General features: G+C 38.0%; 1 protein-coding gene across 1 annotated transcript in view; it reads left to right on the top strand.

Annotated features, from left to right (window-relative positions):
• Nucleotides 1-12,500, top strand: part of LOC106881077 (intraflagellar transport protein 80 homolog) — a 297,928-nt gene that overhangs the window by 54,267 nt on the left and 231,161 nt on the right. The window contains exon 8 of the mRNA XM_089337528.1: nucleotides 12,346-12,470. Within this exon, the coding sequence (XP_089193654.1) occupies nucleotides 12,346-12,470 (125 nt within the window). The remainder of the gene's footprint in view (nucleotides 1-12,345; nucleotides 12,471-12,500) is intronic.

The following is a 12,500-nucleotide window of genomic DNA, read 5'->3' as shown; positions in this document are numbered from 1 at the left end:
CATAGAAATTAAATATACAAAATACCGTTTAGACTGTGATTGCAATAGAAACCTATATGTAGGCACAGATGTGGATGTGTGGCTGAGAAGTTTGTCTCTCAACCACATGTTTGTAGGTTCAGTCCTGCTGTGTGACGCAAATTTCCATTAGATAAGGTGCCATTCATGTCACAGGTGTAAGGTGCCATTCGTGTTGCGAATATAAAATGCCATTTGTGTCATTGATATTATTCCTCGATAATCTGTTCCCATAATCTAGCATAAAATTAAGTGTACTGCCTGGACCCACAAGGAAATGCCTGCAATGAAATTGAACTTAGAGATCTTTCGATTGGCTAATATTGTATTCACTTGGCCGTTTGTCACTTTTATAATATAACGCAAAATAACTCCGATGTCTTTTTGTTTTGTTCGTTGTTTTTTTTTTTCCTTAAATCTCAATCAAGTTAACTAAACTGATGCAAGTCGAGTGATGTGTCTTGTTTAAGAGCAGAATAGACAATGCTGATAAATTTCAATGTTGTTGTTTGTCTGTTTGAAGCGGAGCTATTAGTGGGTTACTCGTAATGGTTATGTGGTGTAAGAGGATACCGAATTTTTGCACTTGCAAAACGCTAACTAGGAAAATGAAAAGAACATAAATATCATTTATGAGAGTCGAAAGCTACGATGTATTATTACATTACGGTTATTTGATGAAAGTCATTATCACATAGCTTGATAAAAGAATAAATAAATGAATAAATAAACAAATACATTGACAAAAAAAAAAAGGAAAAACTAGAAAAAGAAATTATATATATATGTATAAAAATAAAAATACCTTCAACAAAATAGGAGAGAAATATCGAATATCAGATATTTGATATAAACACCTCTCTGAGGAAATTAGTTTAAAAAAAAAAAAAATAACTGAGTAATTATTTATGAAGTATATATTATAATGTTATTATGTTTTCTCGTTATTGTTTTCTTCTTTTAATTTTGTTTTTATATTACAGTTAAGGTAATAAAATAAATCCTTTTTTTTTGTTTTTTTGTTTTATACATTCCTCTTCCTGTGCCACACACCTTGTTCGTTATTCTTCTTTACAACTGATACAAATTACAAGTACATCATTCGCAGGCATTTGCTGTTAGGTGTCATCCTAACATTTACGTCAAATTACAGTCTTTTCTTTTTTCTTTCCCATTCTGCTGTTCAGAGTTCGAATCGTACCGTGGTCGACTTTTGCCTTTCATCGTTCCTCACCATCATCGTTATCATCATCATCGTCATCATCATCGTCATCATCATCGTTATCATCATCATCATCATTGTCATCATCATCATTATTACCATTATGTCATTGTCATCAAACCACCCTAACCTACCACCACCATGACCACCACCACCACCACCACCATCATCATCATCATCGTCACCATCATCATCACCATTATCCCCGTCATCATCACCGTTATCATCATCGTCATTGCCATCATCATCATCATCATCATCATCATCATCTAACATCTATAACATCTATGCGTGTAACATCTTTGTCTTGACATCATGTAATGGTTGTAAACAAGCATCATTGTTATACGAGTGGTGTGTTTGTTTCTGGTCTTCCATGGAAAAAACACTTCTGACTAGGGGGAAAATATTACCTTCCTTGGAAACAGGTGAGGGCTGGTGGCAATGATCTCGCTGTCTTTTCACGGGCTTCCGACTGTAGAAAATCTGCCACAACCAATTCATAAAAAGCACCCACTATACTCTCAGAGTGGTTGGCGTTAGGAAGGGCATCCAGCTGTAGAAACACTGCCAGGTCAGGCTGGAGCCTGGTGCAGCCTCCTGGCTTCTCAGACCCCGGTCGAACCGTCCAACCCATGCCAGCATGGAAAATGGACGTTAAACGATGATGATGATGTTTGTGTGTTTGTCCCCACTTCATCGCTTGACAACCAATGTTGTGTTTGCGTCCCCGTAACTCAGCGGTTCGGCAGATGAGCCCAATAAAATAAGTACTAGGCTTACAAAGAATAAGTCCTGGGGTCGATTTGTTCGACTAAAGGCAGTGCTCCAGCATGGCCGCTGTCAAATGACTGAAACAAATAAAAGAGTAAAACTGGAGAGAAAAATGTGACCCAGTTTTCAAATTCTTAGACAAGAAACTGGGAAATATCTAGAAATCAACAATTGTTCCTGATAATGAAAATCAATATTTTGGTCTTTTTCTATAACTTGTTTGATTCGTCAATAATTTAATATGCAGACACGCATGTTTCTTTTATAGTATGGTGCTGCTCTTTTACTGGTTCGTCTACATCTTCAAGGGTTTTGTGTTGATCATATATTGGTCCCAATACTTATTTCGGTCTGCCACTTATTTTATATTGATCTCTTATTGATTGATTTTGTTTTTTCCTTCCCATTTTGTCAAAAAGGATTGTCACTCGATGTACTAGTTTACACCAGTCTACACAAGCACAGAGGAAACGTACATATTTTTCAATACTATATTCTACAACGTTCTAGAATGCTATTGTTTTTTGTTATTATTTACGCCCATTTCAAAGTTGTTTCAATAGGCCTCGGATCAAAGCTGTTCCAGTTGTGACTATCCCACCTATTCTACTTACAGTTTATCTAAGTTCCTATAATTTCATGCAATTATGTCTTTCAACCATATTGACACCAATCCACCAAAGCCACACACCACCAATGTTCTTTGTTACAAACTTCTGGATTTACAGTGATCTGGATTAAAATCTTCTCGCAAAATTTCATGTTAATTTGCGTTCCAAAATCTGTTACTTTAATTAGTTCTTCATCATTTTCTAAATGAATTGAAACAAAGAACAGTCTCTCTCTCTCTCTCTCTCTGTCTCTCCATCTCCCTTCTTATATTTCTTTGTGCTTATCCTTTTTGTTTTTGATGCTCTCTATTTTCCTTTCCTCTACATCTCTCTCTCTCTCTCTGCACACACACATACATACGACCCCTCCTCCTGCTCCTCTTCCTCTTCTTGATAGTTTATATGAAAGAATAGTCGGAGGTGAAAAATCAGCCAGAAATAAAAACGAATTTTCACGATAGCTCAATGGAATATTTAAACAGTAACAAGCCATGATATATATGGCAGATAAATCTCAAAGATGTGCTACATTTGTAGAAATGGAGCTTGAAAGAAACTGTGTTGATATGGCAGCCCTGTAAGAAAACAGATTCTCTAACTGAGAAAATCTCACATTTTGGAATGGAAAGACCAATTTACTAATTCTTATGGTGATTATAAGCTGAATGTCCTGAAAGTATAGATGGTGAATTTTCCTTCATGTATCTTGTGTATAACCTTTAGCATTTTTACACACAGCTAGTCCGTCATCTCTGTAAAAACCGAAGTCTCTAGCAATAAATATAATACTTAAGGTATCCAAGAGGTATGTAATCCTTTAAGTTTGCACACACATACATATGCACACAAACACACACACACACACACACAAACACACACACACACACACACACACACACACACACACACAACACACACACACACACAGAGGGATATGAAGTTAAAGCTTCAATAGATGTAGAGATCAGAGAGAAAAAGGGATGGTGGTTGTTACAGAAGTAGGGATCTTGAGGGGCAGTCTCAGAATGGGGCTGACACCATAGCACTAGTTGTAAGAGGAATGCATCGAAGTAGACTCTATGGAATGTGATGGTAGTTTGTACCTGTGAGGATGATACAACTTTTTGGGGTATCTTAGAAATTTTTGTGAATAATTTAATTAAAATCAATTCTTTAGAGGTAATTAATTAGGAAGACACATGGTTTTTCCAGGTTCCATAGGAATTTACTTAAAAACAAGATCTTCTTTGTCTTGGAGGAACAATTTAACTAAAAACACAATTAAGAATTAATCAATTAGAACACCTGGTTTTCTTGAGATACATAGAAATTAAGTAAAGAAAAAGCACAAACAAGTGCAACATTGACTTATGGGAATAATTTGACTAAAAACAATTTGTAAGAAGTAACAAATTAATTAATAGATTCTAATTGGTGGTGGTGGCGGGGAAACAAACAGAACAAAGTAGGGTTGCTTTAGCTGTATATTAGTAAGGGTTAGGCACGTGTTCCTTTGTTGATAACACAAAGATAAGGGATAGCAGGGGAGAGAGAAAATAAAGGACCAAGAGATAGATAGAAAGATAAGTAGATAGACATAGATAGATAAATAAAAAGATCAGTAGACAGACAGACAGACAGATAGATATATAAGTAGATAGATAGATAGATAGATAAATATAGATAGATACATAGATAGATAGATAAGTAGATAGATAGATAGATAGATAGATAAATATAGATAGATACATAGATAGATAGATAAGTAGATAGATAGATAGGTAGATAGACAGATAAATATACATAAATATATACATATATATATATATATATATAGATAGATAAAAAGATCAGTAGACAGACAGACAGACAGATAGATATATAAGTAGATAGATAGATAGATAGATAGATAAATATAGATAGATACATAGATAGATAGATAGATAAGTAGATAGATAGATAGATAGATAGGTAGACAGATAAATATACATAGATATATACATATATATATATAGAGAGAGAGATAGATACATTTCTTTTATTAGCCACACAGGGCTCAACGAAGATGGGACAAATACAATGTAGAGCTTTTCTTTTTGGGAGGGGGAAGGAAGGAAAAAAAAAAAAAAAAAAAAAAAAAATTGGTGGTGTCGATCAAAAGGGATCGTAGGAAGGGAAAAAGGGGCAGTTCGATCAAAAGGGATCGAAAAAAAAAGAAAAGGAAAGGCCGATCAATAGGGATCGTGTATCACACAGTAATGTTCTCGTGTAAAAGGAGGGGAGGACAGTTTAGGTTTAGCCGTGGAAGGAAAAGCCCACGGAAAAGACCACGGTAACCTTGGTCAATATTCTCATTGAAGAAACTATAACAGTAAGTGACTCTCTTTTGCCTTTTTGTTTTATTTTTTTTTCTTGTTCATAGGGTTATGCTCAAGATGGCTCCGTCGTTCACACGTGCCATCCTTGCTACATTCACCCATCTTTTTTTGAAGCATTCACTAGACAAGACTTCCCTTTCTACTCTCAACTTCCTCTTCAGGTGATACTTGAAGAAGTTGATGAGAGATTGCCCAGAGAGGAAAGTCTTTGTCTCTAGACCTTTCAGACGCGTCCACCATACACATTCTTTCGCCATAGCCACAAGTACGATGAAAATAGCTCTTCCTTCCCGTTTAAAGGAAGGAGGCGCGACAATATTCACGATAGACTCGGCTGATAGACCGACTCGTCCCACACGCGATAGCAGTTGTTCGACGTAAGCCCACAGCTCGGAAATGGTGGGACACTGTACGAGTGCGTGCAGAACGGTTTCGTCGCTCTGCCGGCATCTCGGACAGATCGGCCCCGTGTTTCTCGAGCCATGCCTGTAGAGCTTATCCCGAACGGGTAGTGCTTCTCGATAGCACTGCCAGGCCAGGGATCTCTGGAAGTTGTCCATAGGTCCCGGCCCGAAGGTCGCCTTAAACAGGCGGGTCAGGTATTCCTCGTCGACGCCCAGGTTCGCCCCGAGATCGTCGTCGTACCTTCCCTCCACTAATCCACTATAGAATGCGTTAGTTGTGATGCAGTCGCTCAAGGTTGACCCGGGTTGTTGGAGTTGCCGAAGAGCAGCGCGACACTCGCGGTGCCATTCGCCCTTCCTCGGCCTCTTCTTGATCCATGACTGCAGTTCGGTCATGGAGACGAGCTGCGGGAAAGCGCGCCGCACAAACGGTGACCACACCTGTTCACCGCTGTCTACGTAGAGCCGGAGATGTCGCAGTCTCAGCGCGTGTCTGCGCATCATCAACCACGGCATGCCCAGTCCTCCTTTTAACGGGTGTTGGCAGCAAACGGATCACCTAACCATCGGAACGCTTCCTTTCCACAAGAAGCGGAAGAGGATGCGCTCCAGTTTGGTGATGGTAGGGTCGGGACAAGGAACGACGGTCAGGCGGTAGTAGATGACGGACGCGATGTACGTGTTCGCCACCTCCGCCCGACCTTTCAGGGAAAGCTTCCTCTCGGCCCATTGCCGGGCTAGAGTGGCCACCCTTCTCGTTATCTCGTCCCAGTTCTTCTCCGTTTGGAGGTCTGGACCAAACCAGACCCCGAGCATCTCAACCGGACCGTCAGTCCAACGTCCCACGACGGAGGCGCTACTTGACGGCATGGGGTTGCTTCTCCAGGTGCCGAGCCGCAAGCCCACTGACTTATCCCGGTTGATTTTCGCTCCCGTTACCGCTTCGTAGTCTCTCAGTGTCTCGCCGACAAGCTCGATGTGCTTTTGGCTAGACACTATGACGGTGACGTCGTCCGCGTATGCCGACACGCTCGTCCCGCATCCCAACTCTCGCGGGATGCCCCTCAGCGTCGCCAGCTTCCGCAGTAGTGGCTCGAGAGTCAACACGTACAGAAGCGACGAGAGGGGGCATCCCTGACGGACCGAACGTGCAATGTCGAAGGGTCTTGATAGATGCCCATTGACGCGAACTACCGAACGGATGCCTCTGTACAAGGCAGCCATCCAGCCGCGGAAAATGGGACCGAAGCCGGCTGCTATGAGGACAGCCTCCAAGTATTGATGGTCTACCCTATCGAAAGCTTTCGATTGATCTAAATTGATCAGGGCCCCACCCATGCCAGGTTCCTTAACTACCCTCTCTATGATGTAGCGCATCAGATGGAGGTTGTCATGGATGCTCCTGCCCGGCACCGCGCACGTTTGCGCCTTGCCGATCAGTTTCTCGATAAAGATCAGTAGACAGACAGACAGACAGATAGATATATAAGTAGATAGATAGATAGATAGATAGATAGATAGATAGATAAATATAGATAGATACATAGATAGATAGATAAGTAGATAGATAGATAGACAGATAAATATACATAAATATATACATATATATATATATAGATAGATAGATAAAAAGATAAGTAGATAGCCAGACAGACAGACAGATAGCTGGATAGATGGACAGACAGGCAGGCAAACAGGCAGGTAAAAAGACAGAAAGACAGACTGGCCATCATGATATGCATCCCCTAATTGTAACATTGATTTTGGTGCCAAAAAAAAGTATTATATTTTTGTGTTGTATGGTAACCATGTAAATAAATGTTTTTGGTGAATGAAAAAAACATTTGAACAATAAACAAAAACAGTCTCGACTTAGGGAAATAATTTAACGTTGGTGATGTTAAAAAAAAAAAAAAACTATATGGCCATTTTGGTTCCTTAGATATTTCCTGAAAAACAAGATTGGCCTTGACTTAGGGGAACAATTTCACGGCAGACAATTCTTCAGAAGCAATTAATTGGAAGAACTCGTAGTTATTTAGAGATGGCAGGTTCCGAAGAAATTAACAGCAAAACAAGAATGGCTTCGATTTTGGGAATTTAGGGGACTAAAAACAATTTAATTGAAAACAATTAAGAGGTAATGAATTAATTAATTGCCTCTAATTAGGGGGCAGTGGGGAAAATAAGCTGATCAAAGTAGTGTGTGTGCATGTGAGTGTGTGTGTTAGGGGTTGTGGTGTTGCTGTAGCATGGTCAGGCCCTGTCTTTCTGAAAGATTTTTCGATTGCCTTGTAAATCTTAACATGTTTGTTGTTGGTTTGGCGTTTATTTTTGAAATATGTTCCTCACCAACTGAGCCATTACTGGCTACAGCAAGCCCTCCTCCTCCCTTGCCCCTCCCCTGCCCTTCCCCTTCCCTCTGCCCCTCTCCTGTTTCTCCACCCAGTACTTTAAGCGATCAGGTGATTTCATTTGTCTTTCTATATTCATGTGTTTGTATGTGTGTGTATATATATATGTTTGCATATATATATGCACGTATATATGTGTATGTGTGTCTCTATATGCAGGTATGTGTATGTATATATAGGTATATACATACATATATATATATATATATTATATATATATTATATATATATTATATATATTATTATTATTATATATATATTATTATTATTATATATATATTATTATTATTATATATATATTATATATATGTGCATATACATGCTCATGTATATATATATATGTGTGTGTGTTTGTCTCTTGTCTGTCTGTCTCTCGCTTTATATATGTTTGTGTGTGTATCTAACGTATATGCATTTATAAGTGTGTTTACATTTATGTACATGCACGGTTATAAATGTCTGTGTACGCATACACATATATATCTGCATTGTTATAAACGTATGCGTGTGTACATATATATATATGTATATATATATATATATACATATATATATGTATATATATGTATGTATGTATATGTATGTAGGTATATATATGTATGTATATATATATATGTATGTATATATATGTATGTATGTATATATATGTATGTATATATATGTATGTATGTATATATATGTATGTATATATATACATATCTATGTATATATATACATATCTATGTATATATATATATGTATGTATATATATATATATATATATACATATCTATATATATATATGTATGTATATATATATATATATACATATCTATATATATATATGTATGTATATATATGTATGTATATATATACATATCTATATATATATATATGTGTATGTATATGTGACATGAAGGTAATTCAATATGTATGGCTTTATGTTTGATGATCAGAGTAGGATGTGTAAAATCTCCATGTGATGTTTGTTTTAGATGCAATTCTATACGGGATGACAGCATTTGTTGTTTTATGAACTGTTTGTTAAAGGCTGCATGCAAGCTTCATATATCTGCTCCTTGTATCTAATCAGTAACTTTAGAAATGAAGTTTCAACTCTCCCCATCTCTTATCTCCCTCTTCATCATTTTTTTTTCTGTCTCTCTGTCGGTCTGTCAGTCTGTCTATCTATTTTGCTTTTTCTCTATCTACCTATATATCCATCTGTCTCTCTGTCTTTCTCTGTAACTATGCATGTGTGTATGTATGTATGTATGTATGTATGTATGTATGTATGCATCTGTCTATCTATCTATCTACCTACCTATCTATCTACCTACCTGTCTATCTATCTATTTATCTATCTATCTATCAACCTATTTGTCTTTCTGTGTAACTATGTATCGCTTTCTCTCTCTCTTTCTCTCTCTCTCTCTCTCTCTTTTAATCTGTCTGTCTATCTGCCTGTGTGCCCCCCTCTCTCCCTCTCTCTATTGATCTGTCTGTCAGTCTATCTATCTGTCTGCCTCTCCCTCTCTCTCTCTTTCTGACAAGTTATGTTGATTTATTGTTATGCAGTGTTAACTAGAAGGAGTTAGTCCTTTGCATAATGGCTATCTTTTTACACGGCACTGTTTGTTGTGCACATCAAAGATTTTGACTCATATGTCGCGGCCATAGTTGTGTTGGTATGGCATGTAGCATAGGAGCGAACGAAGCATGCTAATGGGAGATGGGCAAGGGAAGTTCTCTCTCTCTCTCTCTCTCTCTATCTGGTGGTGGTGGTGGTAGCGGTAGTGGTAGTGGTGTTAGTGGTGGTGGCGTTGGTTTGTTAGAACCTTCTGTGTGAGTGGTAGACCATAGAAGATATGAGATGAGGTGTGTAGATAAAATCTGAAAATACCAGGCTTTGCTCTGTAGATGTAATGGCCTGACCAGGTACTCCGTCAGTTATGACGACGACTGTTCCAGCTGATTTGAATAACACAACAGCCCACTCATGAAATTAACATGCAAGCGGCTGAGTACTCCACAGACATGTGTACCCTTAATGTAGTTCTCAGGTTGGCTCATTTGAATTACAGGTACAACTCATTTTTGCCTGCTGTGTGGACTGGAGCAGCAACATGAGATAAAATGTCTTGCTCAAGGATATAATGCACCACTGGATATTGAACTCACGATCTTATGATTATGAGCTGAATGCCCTAACCACTTAGCCATGTGCCTCCCCTGATTTGAGGATGCTACATTGAGCTGCATAGAAAGGTGTTGTATCACAAATTTGTTCATCTGATGCTAGTGTACATGGAAAAAATAGGTGTTAAAACTATGTTGAATAGCAATGAAAATCTCCTGAGATGAGAAAATTATGTCTACTGTACGATACAAATAAGATGGTACCAGTTGCGTGATCCCCCATGGATCAAATAAAAGGTTAAGTCCGAAAGTCTGGTACAAGAAACGAGTTTAACACAAGACACCTGAAGAAGGCTGGAGTGTAAAACACCTGAAACATAGCGAAAGCTAGAATGAAGATGAGAACACCAGTCTGGCTAATATAAACAATATACACATAATTATGTGTATATAAATATAAATAAACTAACATTTGTACCCCCCAACATCGCTTGACAACCGATGCTGGAGATCGATAGAATAAGTACTAGGCTTACAAAGAATAAGACCTGGGGTCGATTTGCTCGACTAAAAGGCGGTGCCCCAGCATGGCCGCAGTCAAATGACTGAAACAAATAAAAGGATAAAGGAATGCTTAATGCTAGAACTAATTCTCTCCCTTTAAGTAGCACTCTCTAGTGCAGTCATGAAAAACTCTATATTAACATCCTAAACAGGCATCTTGTGTTGTAACCTTTATTCTTTGTCTGTTTTAAGAGCATCATTAAAAAAGCATTTCTTTTCTTGGCTATTGTTACTGAAAGTGTGATACACATTTTGTTTTATTTTTTACAATTTTATTTTGTCACCATAGCAGCATAAATGTGGTTTATTTGTAAACTAATTGCTTTAGACATCAGTTTTATACCGCAGAATACCAAATGAGTAATATTCGTTTAGAGGTCTAAACATTTTTCTCATGAGCTGTTATGTTAATTGTTGGCGCTTTGCAAAAAACCATGTTTGTTGTAAGAGCTTATCATTTTATTAACAGAAGTTTGTACGTTGGAGGACTCAATCACTCATGCCAGTAGCATCTGTTGCAGCATCCTGCAGTTTCTACGTGTCAGCTTCTTTTTAGATGATAAACTGTTGTGGTATTACAGGGTTTGTTGTTGTTGTTGTTGTTTGTTTTCTGAAAGGAAATATTTTTTGAATTAAAAACATATCAACCCAAATCCTACAGACACATTCCAACCATTTTATGTTGTTGAATGCAAGCGTTTATTCATGCGATTTCTATGAAGCCATATGTCTTTGACTGGTTGAACATTTCCTGTTAGCAGCTAACACAACAATGGTGTCTGATTTTGGCATGAGGTCAGCAATTTTGAGGGGTGGGGGTGGGGAGTTAGTCATATCATCGACCTCGGTATATGACTGGTACTTATTTATTTTATTGCCCCCCCCCCCCCCCCCCCCCGCTAAAATGATGGGCGGCAAAGTTGACCTTGGTGGAATTTGGATTCAGAACTTAGAGTCTGATGAAATACTGTATGACATTTTTGTTCTGATAATCTAACGATTCTTTCAACTTGGCATCTCAGTAGTAGTAGTAGTAGTATGGGAGCATGTGCCGTAACAGTGGGTTGCTGCATCCACTGTTTGTAGGTGATTTCCTAATCCTGGTGAACGACCACCTTCGCAACACCCCTACAACCTATGAGCTCGCTCGGTGTTGGTAGCCATTAGCAATTTATTTCAGAAGCTGTTACTACTACAGCTCATTCCCTTAATGACTAATTTATTTGTGTATAAGTAATTAATACACATCTTGAGCTCAGTTTTCTTCTAGTTTTAGTTTCAGATTAAATTGGTTTTCTCCTTGTGAAATAGCAAATAGTTTAATTCCATATTTCTCAAACTGGTTCTAACGTAATAGCATATTTCCACAGGCATTTTCTAAACGGTTCTGACAAAGAGAAAGAAAACGGAATAGATATTTCCCTGTTTCGTCATTTTAATTATAATTGTTACCCATTGAAAAACTAGAAACGTTCTTGCTTTTGTGTTGGAGACGCAAGATCAATGGTGTTCCATTGTCGAAGTAAGCAGGTTGAGGAAAAAAATGCTTTCCTTTCAGAGACAGAAAGGTCTTTGAGATTAGCGTTCTCTGAATGGTAACTTCAAATTAAAAACTTACTAAGACTTCTGAAAACCAAGAAAGCAGCTGCAGCCTCCCTTTGAGACATTATCTTATTATAACCTGCTCTTTTTTTTTCTTGCTTCTTTTTGTTTTTCTCTTTAAGTTATAGATTTAAAATAATTTTGTGTTATCACCATCACCACCACCATCACAACCACCATCACTATCCTTGTGATAGTTTTGAAAAGCAATTTTCATATTTTCATGTTTCTTATTTTTAGTGGTCCTACGCCCTGGAAAAACCCAACACTGGAAGCATTTTCTGTTTGGCTTGGTCCACTGATGGAACTCAAGTTTCTGGTGCTTGTGGCATTGGTCAAGTGATTATCGGTCATTTAGTTGACAGGTAAGTTGGTTGGAATTATTTCAAAACATC

The sequence above is a fragment of the Octopus bimaculoides genome, chromosome 19 (assembly GCF_046866305.1).
Source record: "Octopus bimaculoides isolate indiv1 chromosome 19, ASM4686630v1, whole genome shotgun sequence".
Classification (NCBI taxonomy): Eukaryota; Metazoa; Mollusca; class Cephalopoda; order Octopoda; family Octopodidae; genus Octopus; species Octopus bimaculoides.
Note: the sequence above shows the minus strand (reverse complement) of the source record. Positions and strands in the feature narration are given on the sequence as shown.